Source organism: Rhagoletis pomonella, unplaced genomic scaffold (assembly GCF_013731165.1).
Source record: "Rhagoletis pomonella isolate Grant_MI unplaced genomic scaffold, Rhpom_1.0 Rhpom_scaffold_00001, whole genome shotgun sequence".
NCBI lineage: Eukaryota > Metazoa > Arthropoda > Insecta > Diptera > Tephritidae > Rhagoletis > Rhagoletis pomonella.
Genome location: NW_023458555.1, coordinates 103,089,301 through 103,109,725, shown reverse-complemented (window position 1 = coordinate 103,109,725; position 20,425 = coordinate 103,089,301). Strand labels below are relative to the sequence as shown.

The window sequence follows — 20,425 nt, the reverse complement described above, 5'->3', positions numbered from 1 at the left end:
TGAAAAATCACCCAAAACATACTGCATATGTTCGCAAAGATGGATACAAAAGCAAAAATTTGCTAATTTGAAATGACCTCCACAAAGCTCGGACATGAATCTCATCGAGAATTCGCGAAATCAACTAAAAGCACAGCTTAATAAGTATCAAACTCCGTAAAATCGAGTGCATGAGCTGTGAAAGCAAACTAAGGATATACGTCCAGAATTTTTACAAAGATACAAATAAGGTATGCCAAATTACATCCAGGAACTGAAACAGGCAAAAGAGTACTGAACATTGTGTTAGTAGTTCTTTTTTTCGTGAAGTGTTAAAAAGCTCTTAAAAATATATGAGTGCAAAACTGTGACATCTGCCTTAATTTACATTTTTGTCTGCTGTTTTTTTTTTTGTTGTATTGACTTCAAATCATTATGAGAGAGGAGTAGGAAATATAGCGGTGGCTGAAACAAAAAGTGTTAAACCATGTTACAGTTTTGCTCGTCATTGTAAATCCATGTAACTGTTTTTTTTTTACATTTTTGGAAGCCTGTAGATCCTCCACCCACCGCTGAAAGGAAAAACATCACTTGACCTTTTTGTCATCCCATCGTAAAATCTTCAAAATCCAATAGGTGAAAAAGCCGCTCGAGTAAATCCCGATATAGCTTCGTGTGCTGCCCTACTATTAGGCACACGAAGATTTTACAATTTAAATGTAGCGTTGTATTGGGGTGCCTTCAGAAATGCATCAAACCAAAGCATCAGTCTCTTTTTCTTCTAAATTATAACTGATGCAAATGCCTTATTTACACAACCAAGTTCCAATTGGGCATTTAACCGTGGTTGCGCATATTGCATATTTCCATCAATTGCAGTTTAGAAATAAATACGTTGTTGTTGTTGTAGCAGCATACAAATTCCCCAAAGACTTTTTGGGGAGTGTTGCTGGAGTGACAGTGCTTGGCCAGATATAAATCTGGGTCGTTCCGGTTACGTAGACCCCGACTGTCGTGTGAACGAGAAATAAATACATGTTGTTGTTGTTGTAGCAGCATACAAATTCCCCAAAGACTTTTTGGGGAGTGTTGCTGGAGTGACAGTCCTTGGCCAGATATAAATCTGGGTCGTTCCGGTTACGTAGGCCCGACTGTCGTGGGAACGAGAAATAAATACATCTGATGCTTTGGTGTGATGCATTTCTGTACACACCCTTAATTCGCTTTGATTCATACCATGTAAATGCACCATTAAGCTTATAATCATAAAGTTACTTCTGAATATTGCGGAAAAGTTTTTTAAAAATAATTAAATTTATTATTTCCAGGAATTACTATTTTTAACCGGCTCTTCAAAAAGGAGGAAGGTTATCAATTCGTCGGATTTTTTTTGTATGTTACCGCATTACTTCGGAACACGTTAACCGATTTCTATAATTCGTTTTTTAAAGGAAGTTGTTACCTTACAGGTGGTCCCATTCTAATTTGGTTTGAACCCGATCATTGGATCATGAAGAGATTAACGATAATCTTAAATTTGTATATGAGAATTGAAGTCAGTTTTATTTTTTGTTTAAAAATTACTTGTTTGCAGTTTGGACAGTCTGCTTCTATAGAGCTACAAAGAGGGATAAGTCTATCCGCTTGTATTAAATAAATAAATGTAGTCCTTACTTATAAAATTAAAATGTATTACCTTATCATAAAGATTCTTTCTGTCCATGTTGGTATCATCATGATCGTCCACATTAGATAATGTCGCTCCTTGCTTAGAAGTTTTGTCTTCTTTAAGAAAAACTTCTAATAGAGTCGAAAATGCGATTCCTGCCAAAATGCAAACCACTGGTGTAAGAGTTAACATTAGGCGAACCATGACACCAGCAAAATAAACTGCACTTAGAGCATATAAAATGACAAATATACGTTCGTCATTAGCGTACTTCACACAGTACCAGATTCCCACGGGGAAAGAACAAACAAGTATATGCAAATCGAAGAAAAATGAAAACCAAGTTGTCGGCTGGTGCTCAGAAACAGAAGCAATGATTGGTATATGAATTTTAGCGTATCCTGTATCCCATAAGGAATAGAAACGACCACTCCATGGTGCAATTACTCCTAATACAGTTAGCGCTACTACGCTAATAAATACGATAATAGCAGCTATGACAGCTCCACATAAGAATACCTTCCGAAATTCATTCCGAGATAAAACACTTTGCAAATGTCGCAATATTGCAACAATTATCAGCAATATAAATACGCCTAAAGCAGCCATATGTTCGCTTGTGCGTATAGGTTGAAAACCAACAAAGGGAATTTGCATCGATAATAGTAAACCAAGGATATAGAATGTTGAATAACTTGTTAGAATCCTCGGCGAATAGCGTCCCATTATTATTAGCAGAAAGACGTGTAGAGGAATCAAGTTAATAATGAATACATATCCACCCCATGCTGAAACCATATAGAAATATGAGACCGCTGAGGCAGCCGACCAAAACATGGAGCCAGTTTTAATTGATCGCACCCATAAGAAATATGTAAATTGTAATGCAAATATAGCGATTCCTTCATTGTCATAAGAACCCGCAACGGATCGACTGATGTATCCGGGCACGATGGCAATAAAACTTGCAGCAAAAAGACCCGCACCTTGAGACCACAGTTCACTTGTGAGCAAGTATGTAGATATTGAAGTTAATCCACTGAACACTGGGGCCAAAAAAACGCAGATATCTCGGATATGAATAGGAATATTCATAGAGTGTAATATATAATGGATGCCACCAGATGTTATCATCAATCCAGGATATACCGTTCCTCCAACTATCCTGCCAAGAGGGTACCATGCGCGCTCGTCAAACCAATTTAAAAACTTGTAAAATCCATGTTGAACCATATAAGCGGTGGCGCGGTAGTTGAACCACGGGTCAAATTCATGAATGATGGATTCAAATCGTATTACAGCAAACAAACGGGAAGAAAACCCTGCGATCCATGCAATCATCAGAATAATGAATGCTATTAAACTGCTATATCCGACAGATCGGCGCCAAATAACGCTGGATGCTTGACTCATGATTAAACAATGGCCCGTTATAAACTAAAGCATAAAAGAATTAAATTAATGAACACGTATCAAAAACACTTCTTAGGTATGTGTAAATACATCGATGCATCGAAAATATCGATTCTTCGTTCTATACATGGAACAGGGAAGCCAACTTTTGGGGAATTCCCCGATTTGCGGGGAATTCCATTTTGCGTTTGAGTCGGGGAATGGACTTTTTTAGTATAGGGCCTGTGCCAAATGTTAGAAAAGAGAAAATTTTGACGGATCAAAGTAGAAATCTGATGTTTCTCGTGGTGAATAAGAACGTCAGAATTTTACCTAACTCATGGGGCTAGGTAAAATTTTGACAGCTTATAACCATGTATACACATAATATTGCTTGGCGGTAATAAGGAGTGAACATGAAAATGAAAGCTGAAACAGCATAAAAAAGCGTACGTTACTTGCCAATTATACAATAAATTTAAATTTTAAGAATTTCAGCAACACAAAAATAAAGCTTTCGCTCGAGCGTTTGTTTGTTTTTTAACTGTCAAAATTTAACTCTGCATTTGGCACAGCAAATTTCAATTTATTTGTACACCATAGCAAATTTTTCCACCCCGTCTCACCACGGAGAAAAAAGTTACCGATTGGCACAGGCCCTAAGTTAAGAATCCGAACATTGCAAAATCTTAAAAAAAAATAGGTATGAGTGTTTATAGAGGTTTTTGAGACAAATACAACAGTATACTTTTTTGGGACAGACACAACAACTAAGCTTTCTGCACATTGGTCGTCCAATCATAGTTGCTTCATCGTCACAATCATGATGTAACGATTACATGACGACTACACTTTCGCACACTCGGTCGTGATATTTCTATTCATTTGGCGTCTAAAAATTCACTTGGAGCAGGTATTTTCTGTTTTTCTGGTTGATATTTTCGCGAAATATTTACAAAAACCTGCAATTTTTAAAATATAGACTGTGCTGCAACAATTCTAGACATAATTTTTCATTAATCCCTTTTCTTATTTTCTTTTCCTGAAATGTGTTTTGTTCATGCACACAGAGACTTTTTACAATTTCGTCATATTTCGCTCACATCTATTGAATTTTAATGCAATTATCCACTTTTTAATAATATACACAGATTTTATGCAAAAAATACTAATTTTTATGGAATTTTAATGCAAATAATAACTTTTTCACTAAGTTTTCCCCATAAAACGTAAACAAACAATCCGTGCACAACGATTAGCAAACGACAGTGCCGTACTTATCCGTTTCTGCTTCTTCTACGATTTGCCGATAACTAGGCGATAACGACAAGTGTGCAGATCCCCTTTGAAATGCTCGGCTAAAATTTTCAAGGCGAGACGATAACGCAATTATGATTGGACGACAAGTGTGCAGATAGCCTTAGGGCCGGTTACTCAATGTCTGGTTAACACTAATCTGCGGTTAAACATCGTTATCGACGTCTTCGACTCCATGCATACAACAGGGAGTCGGTAATGTCGATAACTATGTTTAACCGGAGATAAGTGCTAACCAGACATTGAGTAACCGGCCCTAAGGCAGTTATGACATTCGAGAACATTCAGCGGCCAGCGTAACATCGGAGAATTCTATCTGAGCGTGGAAATTGAATATCTAATATAAGTGAACATACATACACAATTAAGAGCATATGAAAAAGCCTTTTTTCAACCATTAAGGGCCGTTTGCACCATGTCTAGTTAACGCTAACTGGAGGTACATCCTTCAGTTAAGCACGTTAACTGCTTTATCGATCACATGTTATATGATGGGTGTCGATAACGTCGATAAAGATGTTTAACTGGGAGTAAAGGCTCTGTTATGCATAATTGGCATTGCATGCACTGCTACACCATTTTTACGTAGAAATCAAAAACCAACAGACTTCTACGTATGTACTGCTGTGCGTTGGATAACCGCTTACACGCGGACCTCATTTAACAGATTTCTTATGTGATAACTCTCAAGCCATGCCAAGTATGCATAACAGAGCCTTTAGAATTAACTAGACATGGTGCAAACGGCCCTAATAGGGCTTTCGCACGTGGCGATTTTTCAGGCAAATTTTAGTTGAAAGAAAAAATCGCCTCGTCCGAACGGCTTTTCAAATAATCGCTTTCAACAAAGTTGGTCGCCAGCCAACTTTGAGCTCGTTCAACTTTTTTTCCTTGCAACCCTGTGTTTGTTTACATTCTGTATACATACTTTTTTCTTTTTTACTTTTATTTTATCTTTCAGCTTCGCTAAAAGCACTTGTACCAATGCTTGGCTTACAAAATTTACGCCAATTGATAAAATTTTGCGATTTAAATTAATTTTCAATAATGTAAATAACAATTCGTGTTGAATCGAAAATCGCCTCGTCTGAATAGGAATGGCAACTTTTTCACTTTCAACTTCTCATTCAACTTCGCATTCAACTTTTGTTGCCTGTAAAATCGCCTCGTGCGAATGCCCTATAAGAATTTTAATACTAACTTGTAAACCAAGCGCAAGAAGGACGGATTCCATTCAACATAAACCAGATAAAAACAGGGTAAGTTATAAATTACTTGCTGAAAGGTGTACTTAAACTAAGCTAAGGTGCAGCGGCAATATGCCGGAATTTTCACCGCCAAATAGTGGCGTTCCACCTGACAAAAGTGCAGGTGAAAACGTTAAAACTGATATGAAACTTAAAAAAATTAGGAAAAGATCGAAAGACAAAACTGCCAAAACGGGAATTTACGATGCTGGCGACATACATACTGACACAACGGACATAACGAAATCGGACAACGAACCAACGTACTCTGATCAGAAAAACAAAAAAATTAAAAATGATAAACCGTTCATTCCATTGCAAGGCATGCTAATCAAAAAAGGAACATACCCCAGCATACAAATGAACTTACAGACAGACAGCTTGATACCTGCACTAAACAACACACAACCGAACATGCACACTGTCGCACAAGGGAACCAAAACACCCCCAGGGAAATTTTCAAAGTGAACAAATATACCGAAAACCCCAGAGGTGACTTCGTGGTATTATTTGACACCTCAGCCAGCAACTTATTTGACAACAAGTCTATGAAGAACGGGCTGTATCTCTTAGCTAAAATAAGGAACTTCCAGATAGAAGGGATTAAAGACATCAAGGCTGTTGGTAGAACACTATCCAAAATAGCTTTCTACACATACAAACTAGCAAACGAATGCTTGGAGAACAAAAAATTGTTGGAAAACAACATTCGACCCTTTATACCAAAAAGCTTGACTGAAAGCTATGGTGTAGTGAGACAAGTGCCTCTCGACTTCACAGACGACGACATTTTTAAGAACATACATAGTGACAAAAGGGTAGTGGCGACCCAAAGAATTTACAGAAGTGACTCTGAAGACAGAGACAAACTCATACCAACGTTGACAGGAAAAATAGCCTTCGAAGGTAATGAGCTGCCAGAGACAGTTAAGTTTACTGCGTGAATTTTAAAATGCAGCACTACATACCCAGAGTAAGAATTTGTTACAATTGCGGACGACTAGGCCATACAAAAATGGCGTGCAAGGCCAAAAACAGATGTATAATGTGTGGCAAAGAAGAAGGATGTGAAAACAAATGCAATGAAAAGAGGAGATGTATTCTGTGCGGAGATGGCGCACATGTCACACTGAACAGGAACCAGTGTCCTGAGTGGGAGAAAGAAAGGAAAACAATTGAAATCATGACCATTAAAAAGCTGTCAAGGAAAGAGGCAATAGAGGCTTATCGGGAACAAATCAACTCGCATAACAGATTCGCGCTTCTAGAGAACTACGATGTTGAGTTTCCAGCACCCAGCAAGTTTCAGCAAAAAACCCTAACTAATGATAACATCATAAATAAAAGCCTAACCAACAAGAAGTACAGCTATGTAACTAAATTCTACTACCCTAATCCCATTGCAACGAGCTCATCCAAAGCCAAAAAAGCAACGAAAGCGACAATTGGAGTAAAACATCCGAAGTGGAGAGAAGCTAATTGACACTCTGTGCAAGAAGTTTCAAATTAACAAAGAAGAGCCCATTGACAAACTTCTCGAAAAATTTTGCAAAAACAATATGGGTGAAAAGCCCAGGATAATGAGACCAGTTAGCAATGACCAGTATACGGATCCTGCAACATAACTGCCAAAGCTTAAAACAACAAAGACCACCTAGACTTTTTCTTAAACAAATACAATATTGACATAGTTGCATTGCAAGAAATATTTTCACATGACGACGACGACGAGAAGAACAATCACAAGCTGATTAATTTTAATCTAATCAAAAAAACTAGAAGTAATGGTTGGGGAGGTGTAGCCATTGGCTGCAAGAAAAGCATAAGAATGGAAAAAATCAAGTACAGAACAAATCAAGGCGTTCTAATCGTAAAAACAATCAATCTTAAAAGCAATTTAATAATATGTACAGCCTATTTCAACCCGTCTATTTCCTCGGCTATATTCAGAATGGAGATAGAAAAATTAACAGCCTTTTTGCAAAGACATTCAAACGTGTTACTGTTAGGTGACTTCAACGCCAAAAGCACTACTTGGGGAAACCACAAAAACGACCTCAAAGGTAAAATATTAGCAGACGCAACAAACAACTCTGACTTGAGATGCCTAAACGATGGCTCCAAAACCTTCCATACGGACAGAAATAACCACAACCCCTCAAGTGGCTCTGCCTTAGATGTCACATTTACCAACATTATTGAATCAATTAAATGGCAATGTAATCAGGCGTACGTGGGAGGCAGCCATCACCAACCAATCACTGTGGAAGTTCCCAACCGTGAAACCCTACCATCCTTTTTTTTTAGCAAAAAATAAGTTCCACAGAGCACTCGGAAACATCAAGTGTTGCGGAAACCTGGAAGAAATAGAGACAACAATAAAAACGGAAATGAAAAGAGCAAAAATTAACATCAATAACCTAAATCACTCCCCAAAAGCCTGGTGGAATGACGAACTAAGTAAAAGATACAGAATGTTACTTGCAGCAAGGAAAAAAGCAAAACTCACTAATAGACTTGAAGACTTAGAAAATGTCCTAGACACCGAAAATGAGTGGAAGGTCGCTGTGAAAGAGGCGAAAAGGGCAAGCTTTCTCAAGAAAATAGATGAAATCAATGAAGACCCAAACAACAAAAGAGCATGGAAGTTCATCAACAATATAAAAGGTAACAAAAAGCTCAACAACAACCCTTGGCTAAGGGAAAACAACCAAACATTTTTGGGCTGGATGAAAGCACAAACAGAAACAATCAACACGCAAATCACAGACTACCAAGTGAGCCCCCACTATGAACCTAATAATCAGGCCATATGCTTCAAGGTTGAAGAACTTGAACAGATTCTTAAGAACAAAAAGTCCACTGCAGGAGGTGTAGACGGAATAACCTACGAAGCGCTAAGTAAACTTCCCGTAGAAACAAAAGTCGCACTCACAAAATCACTTCAATTCCACTCCAACAGCAATATAGTAGAAGACAGGTGGCGACTAATCAAAATTGTTCCCATTCCAAAAGCCAATAATAATCCAGACGACTTTAAAAGCTTTAGGCCAATATCCCTCCTCTCCTGTGTAGTTAAAAGCCTAAGCATGCTTGTAAAAGATAAATTAGTCCAACATATAGAAATCAACAACACCCTACCGGAAAGAAGCTATGCGTAGAGGAAAGGTAGATCAGCCACCATGTGCATAAATGAAGTGCTGCATACCATAGGACATCTTAAAAACAAAAAGCAAAAAATCTTCTTATGTATGCTAGATTTGACAGACGCATACAACTGCGTCAACTCAAACCTCCTAAACAAGGAGCTTACGGAACAAGGAATCAATGTAAGGATAAACAACTGGATTAACAACTTCTTTTCGAAAAGAACATTGCTAATGGGAAAAAAATAAAGTCGAGGTCCACAATGGTCTCCCACAAGGCAGTTGTCTGTCTCCTGTACTCTTTAATCTCTATACCAATAAATTGCATACTGTTAACAACAGCAAAACAACACTTTTCCAATTCGCCGATGACTTCATTATCATCAGCAATGACTTGAATCAGCAAAGGGCCCTAGACAACCTAAGGAACAAAATCTTACAATTTCACACACTATGTACTAACCTAAACTTAAAATTTAACTTCCAAAAAACCAAGTTTATGCACATTTCGGCTGGAGTACAAAAAAACTTCAACATAAACATTAACAACACGGAAATTGAACAAGTCCGAAGCATGAAATGGCTGGGGATAATCCTCAACTCCAACCTGAAAATCAAAGAACACATTGAGCGCGTCAAAAAACAAGCTAGCACAGGGATTAATCTTATATCAAATCTTACATCAATAAAAAGTGGACTCAACCCCAAAATTGCCCTAAACCTATACAGAAGTTTTGTCAGGTCTAAAATCGAGTATGCTCACACCTCATACGCAAATGCTGCACAAACTCACTGCAAAAAAATTGAAATGCTACAAAATAACACACTACGAAGGTGTCTTGGTATACCCCCGAGTACCCCAACCCATCTACGATATGCACTTGCAGGAGAATTACCGCCCTCCTTCAGGAACATGTGGCTGACATGCAAAGAGCTCATTAAACAATGGCTAAGAAACAGCAATCTTAGAAATTCCCTACAACATGACAAAAAAATCAACTCCAGCTACTCTGTAGCATATCACAAATTCAAAGAATTTTTTGACCAAATAGGCGTAGACACGACATTCACCAAACATAAAAGCATTATATTTGTCACATCCACACTAAATAAACCTACGAAAAACTGCAATAGTGAGCAAATCAGAGCAATCTACATAGAATACATTAACAAAATGAAAGCTGATGATTTCTTCTAAGTATCCACTGATGCATCTGTCAGCAATGGGAAAGTGGGATTCACGGTACATGACATCAGCAAAAATGTATCATATCTGTATCAGTTCAACACAACTTTTTCATCCACTTTTGGTGAACTTAAGGCCATTGAGCAGGCAGTCTTACTAGCTATTAAAACCAAATGTAAAAAACTTTGTATTTTCACCGACAGCCTACCCGTCATAAATGCTCTTGACAGCACAAAAACAACCAACTTCATTGTAGCAGACATACATAACACGCTCTCTAAATCCAAATTGGAAGAAGCCCACATCATATGGGTCCCCAGTCACACAGGAGTACAGTTCAACGAAAGAGTCGACTACGCAGCCAAAACTGCCACAACACACGGGAAGCTCTTGACAACGAAGATCACCCCTAACGAAGCTCTCATAAGCATCTATGCAGGAATCTGGCAAGAATGGAATAGCAAGTACACCAACACTTGCAATATAAAAGGTAAAGAATTCTTTCTTCACACTAATTTAATAACGAGCAAGTTATGGTTTCACGACAAAAAAAAACTGACCTAACCGCACAAGACACAAAATTACTAAATAGACTACAAACTGGACATACATATGGCAAAGTATACGGAGTTACGACCTCATGCAGGTTCTGTAATGAGATTGAAACTCCAAATCATATTATTTTTCAATGTGCACATCTCAGCAATGTAAGAAATAACTTTCCCAGTATTGGAAAATTCTCCGACCTAAACGCATTATTTAAAACCAAAAACATTAAGTATTTTAAGGACATCATAAACTTCTTGCGCGAGGTAAAGCTTGATAAAATTTTTTAAATATGTACCTAAAAATACTATAGATAAACTCTAAGGGCCGTTTGCACCATGTCTAGTTAACGCTAACTGGAGGTACATCCTTCAGTTAAGCACGTTAACTGCTTTATCGATCACATGTTATATGATGGGTGTCGATAACGTCGATAAAGATGTTTAACTGGGAGTTAAGGCTCTGTTATGCATACTTGGCATTGCATGCACTGCTATACCATTTTTACGTAGAAATCAAAAACCAACAGACTTCTACGTATGTAGTGCTGTGCGTTCGATAACCGATTACACGCGAAGCACATTTAACAGATTTCTTATGTGACAGCTCTCAAGCCATGCCAAGTATGCATAACGGAGCCTTTAGAATTAACTAGACATGGTGCAAACGGCCCTAAACATGTACTATTCTGTGATATTATAACCTCAAGAAACTTAAAAGACTGCAAATGCATTAGAAACATGATATCGTTAAGATTATTTAGATTATATATACGTACGATCATATGTATATAAGGGAAAACAACCAGAATTGCCATACTCGTCTATGTACTTGTACATAATCCTTGTAAATAACAAAAAACAAAAAAAAAAAAGCAAAAACCATCAATTAACACTAAAATAGACTCTATAGAAAGTCGATACTGCAAATATATCAAAAAAAAAAAAAAAAACTGTGGAGTCTCGCTCTCAGTAATAATAAACTACTCATGTACTAAAATCAATCTCACATGTACTATATATATCTACACAAGTATGCATATTTTCCCATAGCTCAGTCTTAGTTACGCTGGCAACCACGAAATTGTACATCGACTACCGTCAATTACAAATCACCTGTTCTCGTAAATCAACGTGCCTGGCTTGCACCTATAAAGCCATCGAAATCAACTATAAGGACTTACTACTGACATCCTGGCGTTAAGGACCCTTAGAAGTTCTTGCCAAACCGGAACGTCGTTCCAGTAAACACACACAAGGCAGTTATGAAAGGTCAAAGGTCAAATGGAGCTCATTTTTAAATCCATATATCTCGAAAACCATAGCACGGATTCTAAAAATTTTGATGTCATTAAATTAAACTGCGAAGATGATTTAGCGCGCTTTCGTTAGCTATAAGATTTGGTTTTTGTGTTCCCTCTGTTATGTATTCATTGTTGTAAAGTTGGCACATCTCAGTTTATGTATGTTTGTTCATAATCTTGCTATCCTTTATGCTTTAAAGTTGCTTTTGCTTATACGCGTGAAATATCATGGTTGTACCCAGCAGCAAAAAGGCTAACATTGACAATTGTAGTCGTGCAATGGTGAACATTATGTGCGGTCAACAAACGGGTTTGAACATTGTTCCTTTTAATTCGCGCAGCCTTAATTCTGAGAAATTGGATATAGTAAGGAACACTTTTGAATTGTCTCCAGTCGATGTTATATGTGTATCTGAGACGTGGTTCAGGTACAATGTAAGCAGTGCCCATTATGATAGATTATAAGTTGTTTCGATCTGATAGGGTAGACAGAAAAGGTGGTGGAGTTGCTATTTACTGCAAAAAGCACCTAAAAACCAAACAGGTTTCGCAGTCACATTCAGAAAGAAGCTGCGTGGAGTACCTGTCTGTCGAAATGTCTAGCCCCTCGTCCAAAATCCTATTGTCTTGTGTGTATAATCCCTATAAGTATTTCAGCCTATGTGACTTTTTTAATTTTCTGTCCACTGTTTCTGTAGATTATGACCATATAATTCTTTGTGGTGTTTTTAATGTGAACCTGTTATGTCCTGATTCTACCAGTGCTCGTTTAATAGACGACATCTCCTGTGTTGGGTTGTCTATGGTTAATTTGTCGGTACCCACAAGATATGGTAGCAATTGCTGGCCCAGCTTATTAGATTACTTTGCTGTATCTGATCCTTCTATTGTTTTGAAATTTGACGAAATATCTTTTATATCTGATCATGACTTGTTATTTTGTTCTTTTGACGTTAAGCTTGATCACTATGACGACAATACCTATGTATTTAACTTCTTTGACTACCGTTCCTTAGATGTCAACAACCTTTTCAGTGGCCTCTTGCAGATCAATTGGTCCGATTGCTGGGGTCTCAGCACGGCCAATGAGAAGCTCCGTTTCCTGAACGAAAATATATTAAATTCGCTCCTCACTCATGTCCCTACCCGAACCTGTGACAGGTCTTCTTCCTGCCGTTGGTTTAATGGTGCGGTCCGATCAGCGATTAAAAAACGCAATAAATATTATAACATATGGAAAAGGAACCAGGCAGATGAGAGCTGGAGTGCTTTCAAATCAATAAGGAATGAAGCTACCTCGGTTATAAGACGTGAAAAGAAAAAATTATTTATGAATAAGCTGGACCCCTCACTGCCTAATAATGTATTGTGGCGAAATCTGAGAACACTCCGCGTCCATGCCAGTGCCTTTGCTTCTCCGCCTTCATCTTGTCCCCTTACGACCAATTCTGTAGCCTCCTGTCCGGTCTCTTTTGCTGGCGAAAAGTTTGAGTTCATTGCTGTGAGCGAGATTGATGTGGTGAAATCTGTTTTTAAGATCAGGTCCAACGCAATCGGGGAGAATGGCATTCCGATAAAATTTGTGAAGGTAGTCTTACCGATTATTTTGGCAACCTTGACACACATAATAAACCATAGTCTCACCACGTCCTGGTTTCCCGATGCCTGGAAGATTGCTACTGTGCTTCCTGTAGCCAAAAATAAATCCGCATCCAGCCCTAGTGATTTCCGACCCATCAGCATACTACCAGCCTTGTCTAAAGTTTTCGAATCTTTGTTACCTGAACAAATCTCTTCCCACATCGGTAAATTCAACCTTATATCCCCATTTCAATCCGGATTCAGACCCCATCACAGCTGCTCTACTGCAATGGTAAAGATACTTTTTATTTATTTATTTATTTTGTTTATTCAATCAAATTGAATACAAATCCTTACTGACTAAAGCAAAGGAGCATAAATACTACCTAGAGTAATTTAGCAGGAGACGACGTACTGTTTCAAATGAGAGCGATGGATCATATTCCGAAAGCTCATTTAACTCGGAGAGGGTTCTAAAGAGAGGCGAGAGTTTCACATAGTTGGATTTCGGAAATCCCAAATAAAATAATGAAGCACGCCGCAAGTTATGAGACGGAACATTTAAAGATAACGTCTCCAAAAGCATAGAGCCTTCCACTATTTTAGCCACAAAAGAGGCAGCGAGGAATGAGCGTATACTATTTAACGAGTTTAAGCCAAGGAGTTGACAACGAGATGCATACGGGGGTATAGGCTCCGAAAACCTCAGGGAACGCAAGGCAAATTTTATAAAAACTTTTTGGATTCTTTCAATCCTGTTTGAATAGACGGACTGATAGGGTCGCCAAATGAAGGACGCGTATTCTAACCTAGATCTCACCAATGAAACATACAGAAGCTAAAGGGTATAGGGATCCCTAAACGACCGACTATTACGCTGAACAAAAGCGAGCATAGCATAAGCTTTGGAAATAACGTAATTAATATGAGTTGCGAAGGTTAGTTTTGAGTCAAAGTATACTCCCAAATCTTTAACTCCAACGACAGATCTAAGCTCATAACCGCCAATATTATACTTGGTTTGAACAGCTTTCCGGTGTCAGTAGAATATGAGCACTTACTGACGTTCAGAGATAAACAATTAAGAGAGCACCATGAGTGTAGTCTTTCGAGCTCGGATTGCAAGAACATGGCGTCTTGTGAGTTCTTTATCACTGCGTAAACTTTGAGGTCATCAGCATATAATAAATACTTAGACGACAGAAATCATGACCCAACATCGTTTATGAATAGGACAAATAAGAGAGGACCCAAGATACTACCTTGAGGTACACCCGAAGTGCCAACAAAATGATTGGAAAGGATATTATCGATGACAACTGTACAACACCTGTTGGAAAGGTAGGAAAGAATCCATTCAAGGAAAGTTGAATGGAAACTTAAACGCGATAACTTATTGATCAATACTTTGTGCGAAACTTTATCAAACGCCTTTGAAAAGTCCGTGTATACTGCGTCAACTTGGAGACCCGTCTGCAACGCAGCAACACAATCCTCCATGAAAATAGCAAGGTTAGTAACAGTTGACCTGCCACTTACAAAGCCGTGCTGATAAGGGCTGATCAAACTTTTAACTACAAAATTAAGCCTCTGTTTCACAGCCGACTCAAAAACTTTTGGAACAGTAGCCAACTTTGATATAGGCGTAATTGGCGTAATATAAGCTTTTTTCCACTCATCAATAAAATGCCCCGCCGAAGGAGATTTGTTGAACAGGATTGTTAGTGGCTGGACAAGAGAAGGGACATTAGAATACTTTTCGACAAGAACCACTTAACTCTACTATGCTTGCTGGACTTCTCTAAAGCCTTTGATTCAGTTAGCCATGAACTACTGTGCTTTAAATTAAAAAACTACTTTGGGTTTGGAGAGTCAGCAGTAAAACTGATGCGTAGCTATCTGAAAGAGAGGTCTCAGCGTGTCAAGGTTGGATCACAAATATCTGAACAAAGGCCTTTGTTCACGGGTGTCTCACAAGGGTCAATCTTGGGACCACTACTATTTAGTTTGTTCGTCAATGATATATTTCGGAGTTCTATGCACGCCAACATGCATGCCTATGCGGACGATGTCCAGCTCTATATGTCAGGTCTTCTTGAGGACTCAGCTAATTTGTGCGCAAGCTTCAACAGAGAACTGATGTCTATAAGGTCCTGGGCACAGTTAAATGGTCTTCGTCTTAATTGTGACAAGTGTTTTGTTTTACCTATTTGTAAGAAACGTCTTAACCTAGCAACTATTCCATCGTTACACATTGGTGGCAAACCAATTAAATCTGTGTCAAAAGTAACTAACCTTGGGTTTATTATCAACACTGGCCTTACCTGCATTGACCATGTGAATTCAACTGGAGGCAAAGTCTATAATACTTTAAGGAATTTACGAATGTCTGCTCCATTCACACCGATAGAAATCAGACGTAAACTCGCAATCCAACTTATAATGCCAATCTGTTATTCTGAGTTAGTCTACAGCAGGTTCGATTCCCAATCAGCTCACAAAATAGATGTAGTATTTAACCAGATCACGCACTATGTGTTTGGGCTAGCAAAATATGACCATATTTCCGCTTGGAGAACGCGCCTACTTGGCTGCGAAATTTCTGAATATCTTAAAGCTAGAAATTGTGTATTCCTTTTTCGTCTCGTGACAGATAAGGCACCCAAATATCTATATGAAAAACTAACGTTCCCCAAATCCACTCGAGTAAAGGACTTGACTGTTCCTACCTACAATTATCTCAGCTCTGCACGGCTATTCTTTGTCAATGCTATCCGCATCTGGAACTCTATTCCATCCCATATTCGCAGTAGTTTAAACAAAAGCAACTCTAAAAATGTTCTGTATGCGTATTTCCGTTAGCTTCACTTCAGTCCCTGTGATGTGCTCTCTATGTACTTGTTTAATTAAGTCTTATTTTAAGTATATGTCCTGGAATTGTAGAACTCACTTAAAAATACTACTCTGTTAATTATATTATTTTACTTTTATTTAGTCTTAAGTATTTTTGCTGTTTTAGTTATATGTATGTACTGTTATGAATTTTTTGTTACGCTATAAAAGATCTTTTTTTTATCTTATTGTGCTAATGATTCTATTTATAAATGAAATGAAAAAAAAAAACAAAATAGGAAATGTGAGTCGCTTTAATTACATATGCAAATGTTATATATAACTTCTTAAGTGTTAACAAAACTCGAATTTATGTAAAAAAAAATTACAACAAATTTTAAAGAAACACATTTTTCTTTAAAAAGTAATGCATTAATTACAGTTAAAAGTCTTATAAATAAATATAAATATTAAATAGCGCACAAATTGTACCTAAGCGCGGCCGAAGACCGCCAACGCAGAAGGTGTTCTGTGCAAAAAGGTGTTGCACCACTCTTCTTCGGCAACACAGAAAGGAGAATTCTACTTAGTTATAAGGTAGGGTTATAATCCCTAAGTGCGGCCGAAGGCCCCCAACGCAGCAGGTTTTCTCTGCAAAAGGTGTTGCGCCCCTCTTCTTCGGCAGCACAGAAGGGAGAATTCTGCTAAGTAAGGGTTATAATCCCTAAGCGCGGCCGAAGGCCGCCAACGCAGAAGGTGTTCTATGCAAAATGGTGTTGCGAACCTCTTCTTCGGTAACACAGAAAGGATAATTCTACTTAGTAAGTGTTATAATCCCTAAGTGCGGCCGAAGCCGCCAACGCACAAGGTGGTCTGTGCAAAAAGATGTTGCGCACCTCTTCTTCGGCAACACAGAAAGGAGAATACTACTTAGTGATTGTTATAATCTATAGGCGTGGCCGAAGGCCGCCTATCCAGAAAAAGCTTTTGCGCAAAAATACTGTGGATAGCGTAGCTGGCATTGGTCCGACCAGGGTTACTTTTGGAGGTACTCCTATTTGCGACGATTAAACACAACATGTTGTATTTCAAACGAAAGCTTGAGTTGTACACTATTTATTTATAAGACCTTTAGCTGTAATTAATACGGAACTTTTTAAAGAAAAATGTGTTTGTAATTTTTTTTTTAATAAATTGGATTTTTGCTAAAACTTAAAAAGCTATATGTAACATTTATATACGTTATTAAAGCCACTCATATTTCCTATTTAATGACATCAAAATTTTTAGAATCCGTGCAATGGTTTTCGAGATATATGGATTTGAAAAAAGCGCTACATTTGATATTTGACCTTTCGTAACTACCTTAGTTGATGTTTCTGCCTCAAAAAAATTATACCGTTATATTTGCCTCAAAAACCTCTATCGAACTCAATTTTTTTTCTGGTAATTTTTTCATTGTTCGGATTCTTAACTTGTTCCAAATATGACTTCCACTTCCACATAACCATATTTGCAAACAAAACCATACCTATAACATTCCCGGAGTAAAAACAAATAAGTGTGCAAAGTTTCGTGCGATTCCGTGTAGTGGTTCAAAAGTTATAAGGTAATAAACAAACAGACATTCACATTTATATATATAGATTTAAAATCACATACATACATACATACACATACACAGTATAAACTACACACATTCCCACCAGCAGAAACATTGAAAGTAATACCATGTTCGGACTGCCATCGAAAACATATTTTCATGGCTAAAACTGGTAGGTAAACGTAAAGCTGTCAAACGAAAACCAGTTTTCGCTGAAAACTACTTGAAAACTCACGTTTCACTCATTCCAATCGGTGTCTTCACTAGTTTTTAAGATATATTTAACGAAGTGGAAGTAATATTTTATCATCTTTAATTTGCTATTTGGGATTTATTGCCAATTGGCTGGCCAAATTAAAATATGAATTAAAGAAAAAGGTTGCTAATAATACGAAAATGAAAGAAGAAGATTTGGGTTTTTTTTTCATAGCAAAATTCTAAACAAAGGATGAAATAAATGTCAACTAAAACACTGACAGCCGGTGCGAACAGCTCTCAGCCCATAATCGCAAAACTCGTTTTCAAAGTGTTTTCGTTGTCAGTCCGAACTCGGTATAAGCTAGATTCGTTAAAATTATTGATAAAGCTATTAAAGCTTAAATTAGTGGAGACATAACATAACGCCATAGCCATAACCATTGCCATAAGCGTAACCACCCCTGCAAGAACAGTGACCATCATTTGACAAATCATTTGAGTGGCAAGACTGATAGAGATTTCAGTCACTGGCTACCTACAAGTTTCTATCAAATTCTATAGGGCAGTGTGAAAAATCTGATGTAAACATTTGTGTAGAGGTTTTGTAGGGACATTACCCTACAAGAATTGTGTGATGGAAACTAACACATTCTCATTTACCTTACTAACACATTTGCAAATTTTGCGTTGGTTAAAAAGAGACAACTAAATAATGCCATAAGTCGGAGGAAGATGGAAGATCACATGTACACAAATGTTTACATCAGATTTTTCACACTGCCCTTTAGAATTTGATAGAAACTTGTGGGTAGCCAGTGACAGAAATCTCTATCAGTCTTGCCACTCAAATGATTTGTCAAATGATAGTCAGTGTTCTTGCCGGGTTAAAGATGCGGAAAGGGTGTAATATCGTAGGATACTTGCGCAGAACTTCTTTCACTATCACTAAATTTACACTACATTTTTAAAGTTCAACAGCAGATTACAATAAAATATGTACATGAAATTAAAGGTAATAACTTGTGCCTTCTTAATAATATAAATTTCTTTTGCATTAATCATGAATTTTGTTTAAAAAAAGTTATTTTATGAAAAAATATGTAATTTCCTTTCGTTTTTCTGTATTTTTGGATTAAAAATAAAATAAATCATTAAAATTATGGACACCAACAGAAAGCTAAATTATTATTATTATATATATGAAAAGAAGTGACGATCCACTGCTTTACATTCAGATGGAGCACTAGTGTTACCACCTTCGGCTCGAAAGCTAAATTAACTGTCCTTATTTTTACATCGTTAGTTTTTGAATCGGTTATGTAGTTCATAAGATATTAATATTTCAAAAAATCTAATTTAACCTTTCATATCTAACTTTTTTATTTTTGCGCCAAATAATTTTCGTAAAGTTGAAATCAGCGCCACACTTTTGGTTTTTGGGTGGCGAAATGGTTCATATTCTACACTTATGCTAAAATTTTGGCTGTAACCATTTTTTTAACTTCTAGCAACACTCACTTCAGATATCAGCTGATATGGTTATGGCGGAAAACCAAAATTCTATTGCTCTCTATGGCTATGGCGTTACGGTGTGGCACTCTAATCGAATACAGTGTTGGCCATAGGGCTCTGTCACACGGTCAGTAATTTTCACCATACTTGCATCGCGATCCATATTGATGGATCGCGCACGAATGCTACATGTTCAATATTTATAGCGTCAGTATTTGCATAATTTTTGTGCTGATTATACTTATTATGACGCACATTTTACAGATTTTTGTACGTACATTTTACAGATAATGCATTCCACAATTATTTTAAAATTTCCAATGTTAATTAAAATTTGTTCAATTTGTTTTGAAAGATTTTAAGCCCCGAGAGTGAAGGCAGAGCCGATGTGCGCATATTGAGAGTAAGAGGGTAAAAGTGCACTTTAGCGGTACCAGGCCATAATTGATGAACAAAATTCAAGAGGGGTATCAATCGACGCGTTTTAATAAGAACAATAATAATCCGGAAATTCACATTTTTAATTCATTAAAGAGTTATTCGCAAAAAACACTTGCACTTTTCGCACTATGTTTTGATGAATTTGACGCAAATAAATGGAGTAAATGAATTCAACTGAAGACGTATTCATTAGTTTTTATACAATTGTGATATCTTAAGTGTAAATTTTTACGAAATTCTGTATTAAATTGGAATATTGCAATGTTGAAAATCCGCACAACAATGTCGTGAAGTTATTATAAAAGAGATGAAGGAAAACTAGTGTTGCCACTCTATTAAAAATAAAATGGAGGTAAATTGCTGCTGCCACTCCATTAAAAAAGTTTTTGTGCGTCTAACTGCTTTTTGCGTAGGCGGCCTTCGGCCGCGCTTAGGGATTATAACCCTCACTACGTTGAATTCTCCTTTCTGT

General features: G+C 37.4%; 1 protein-coding gene across 1 annotated transcript in view; it reads right to left on the bottom strand.

Annotated features, from left to right (window-relative positions):
- Positions 1–3,162, bottom strand: part of LOC118749433 (dolichyl-diphosphooligosaccharide--protein glycosyltransferase subunit STT3B) — a 126,295-nt gene extending 123,133 nt beyond the window's left edge. Inside the window, exon 1 of the mRNA XM_036484238.1 lies at positions 1,676–3,162. Coding sequence (XP_036340131.1) covers positions 1,676–3,061 — 1,386 coding nt within the window. The 5' untranslated portion in view covers positions 3,062–3,162. The remainder of the gene's footprint in view (positions 1–1,675) is intronic.
- Positions 3,163–20,425: the final 17,263 nt, after the last annotated feature.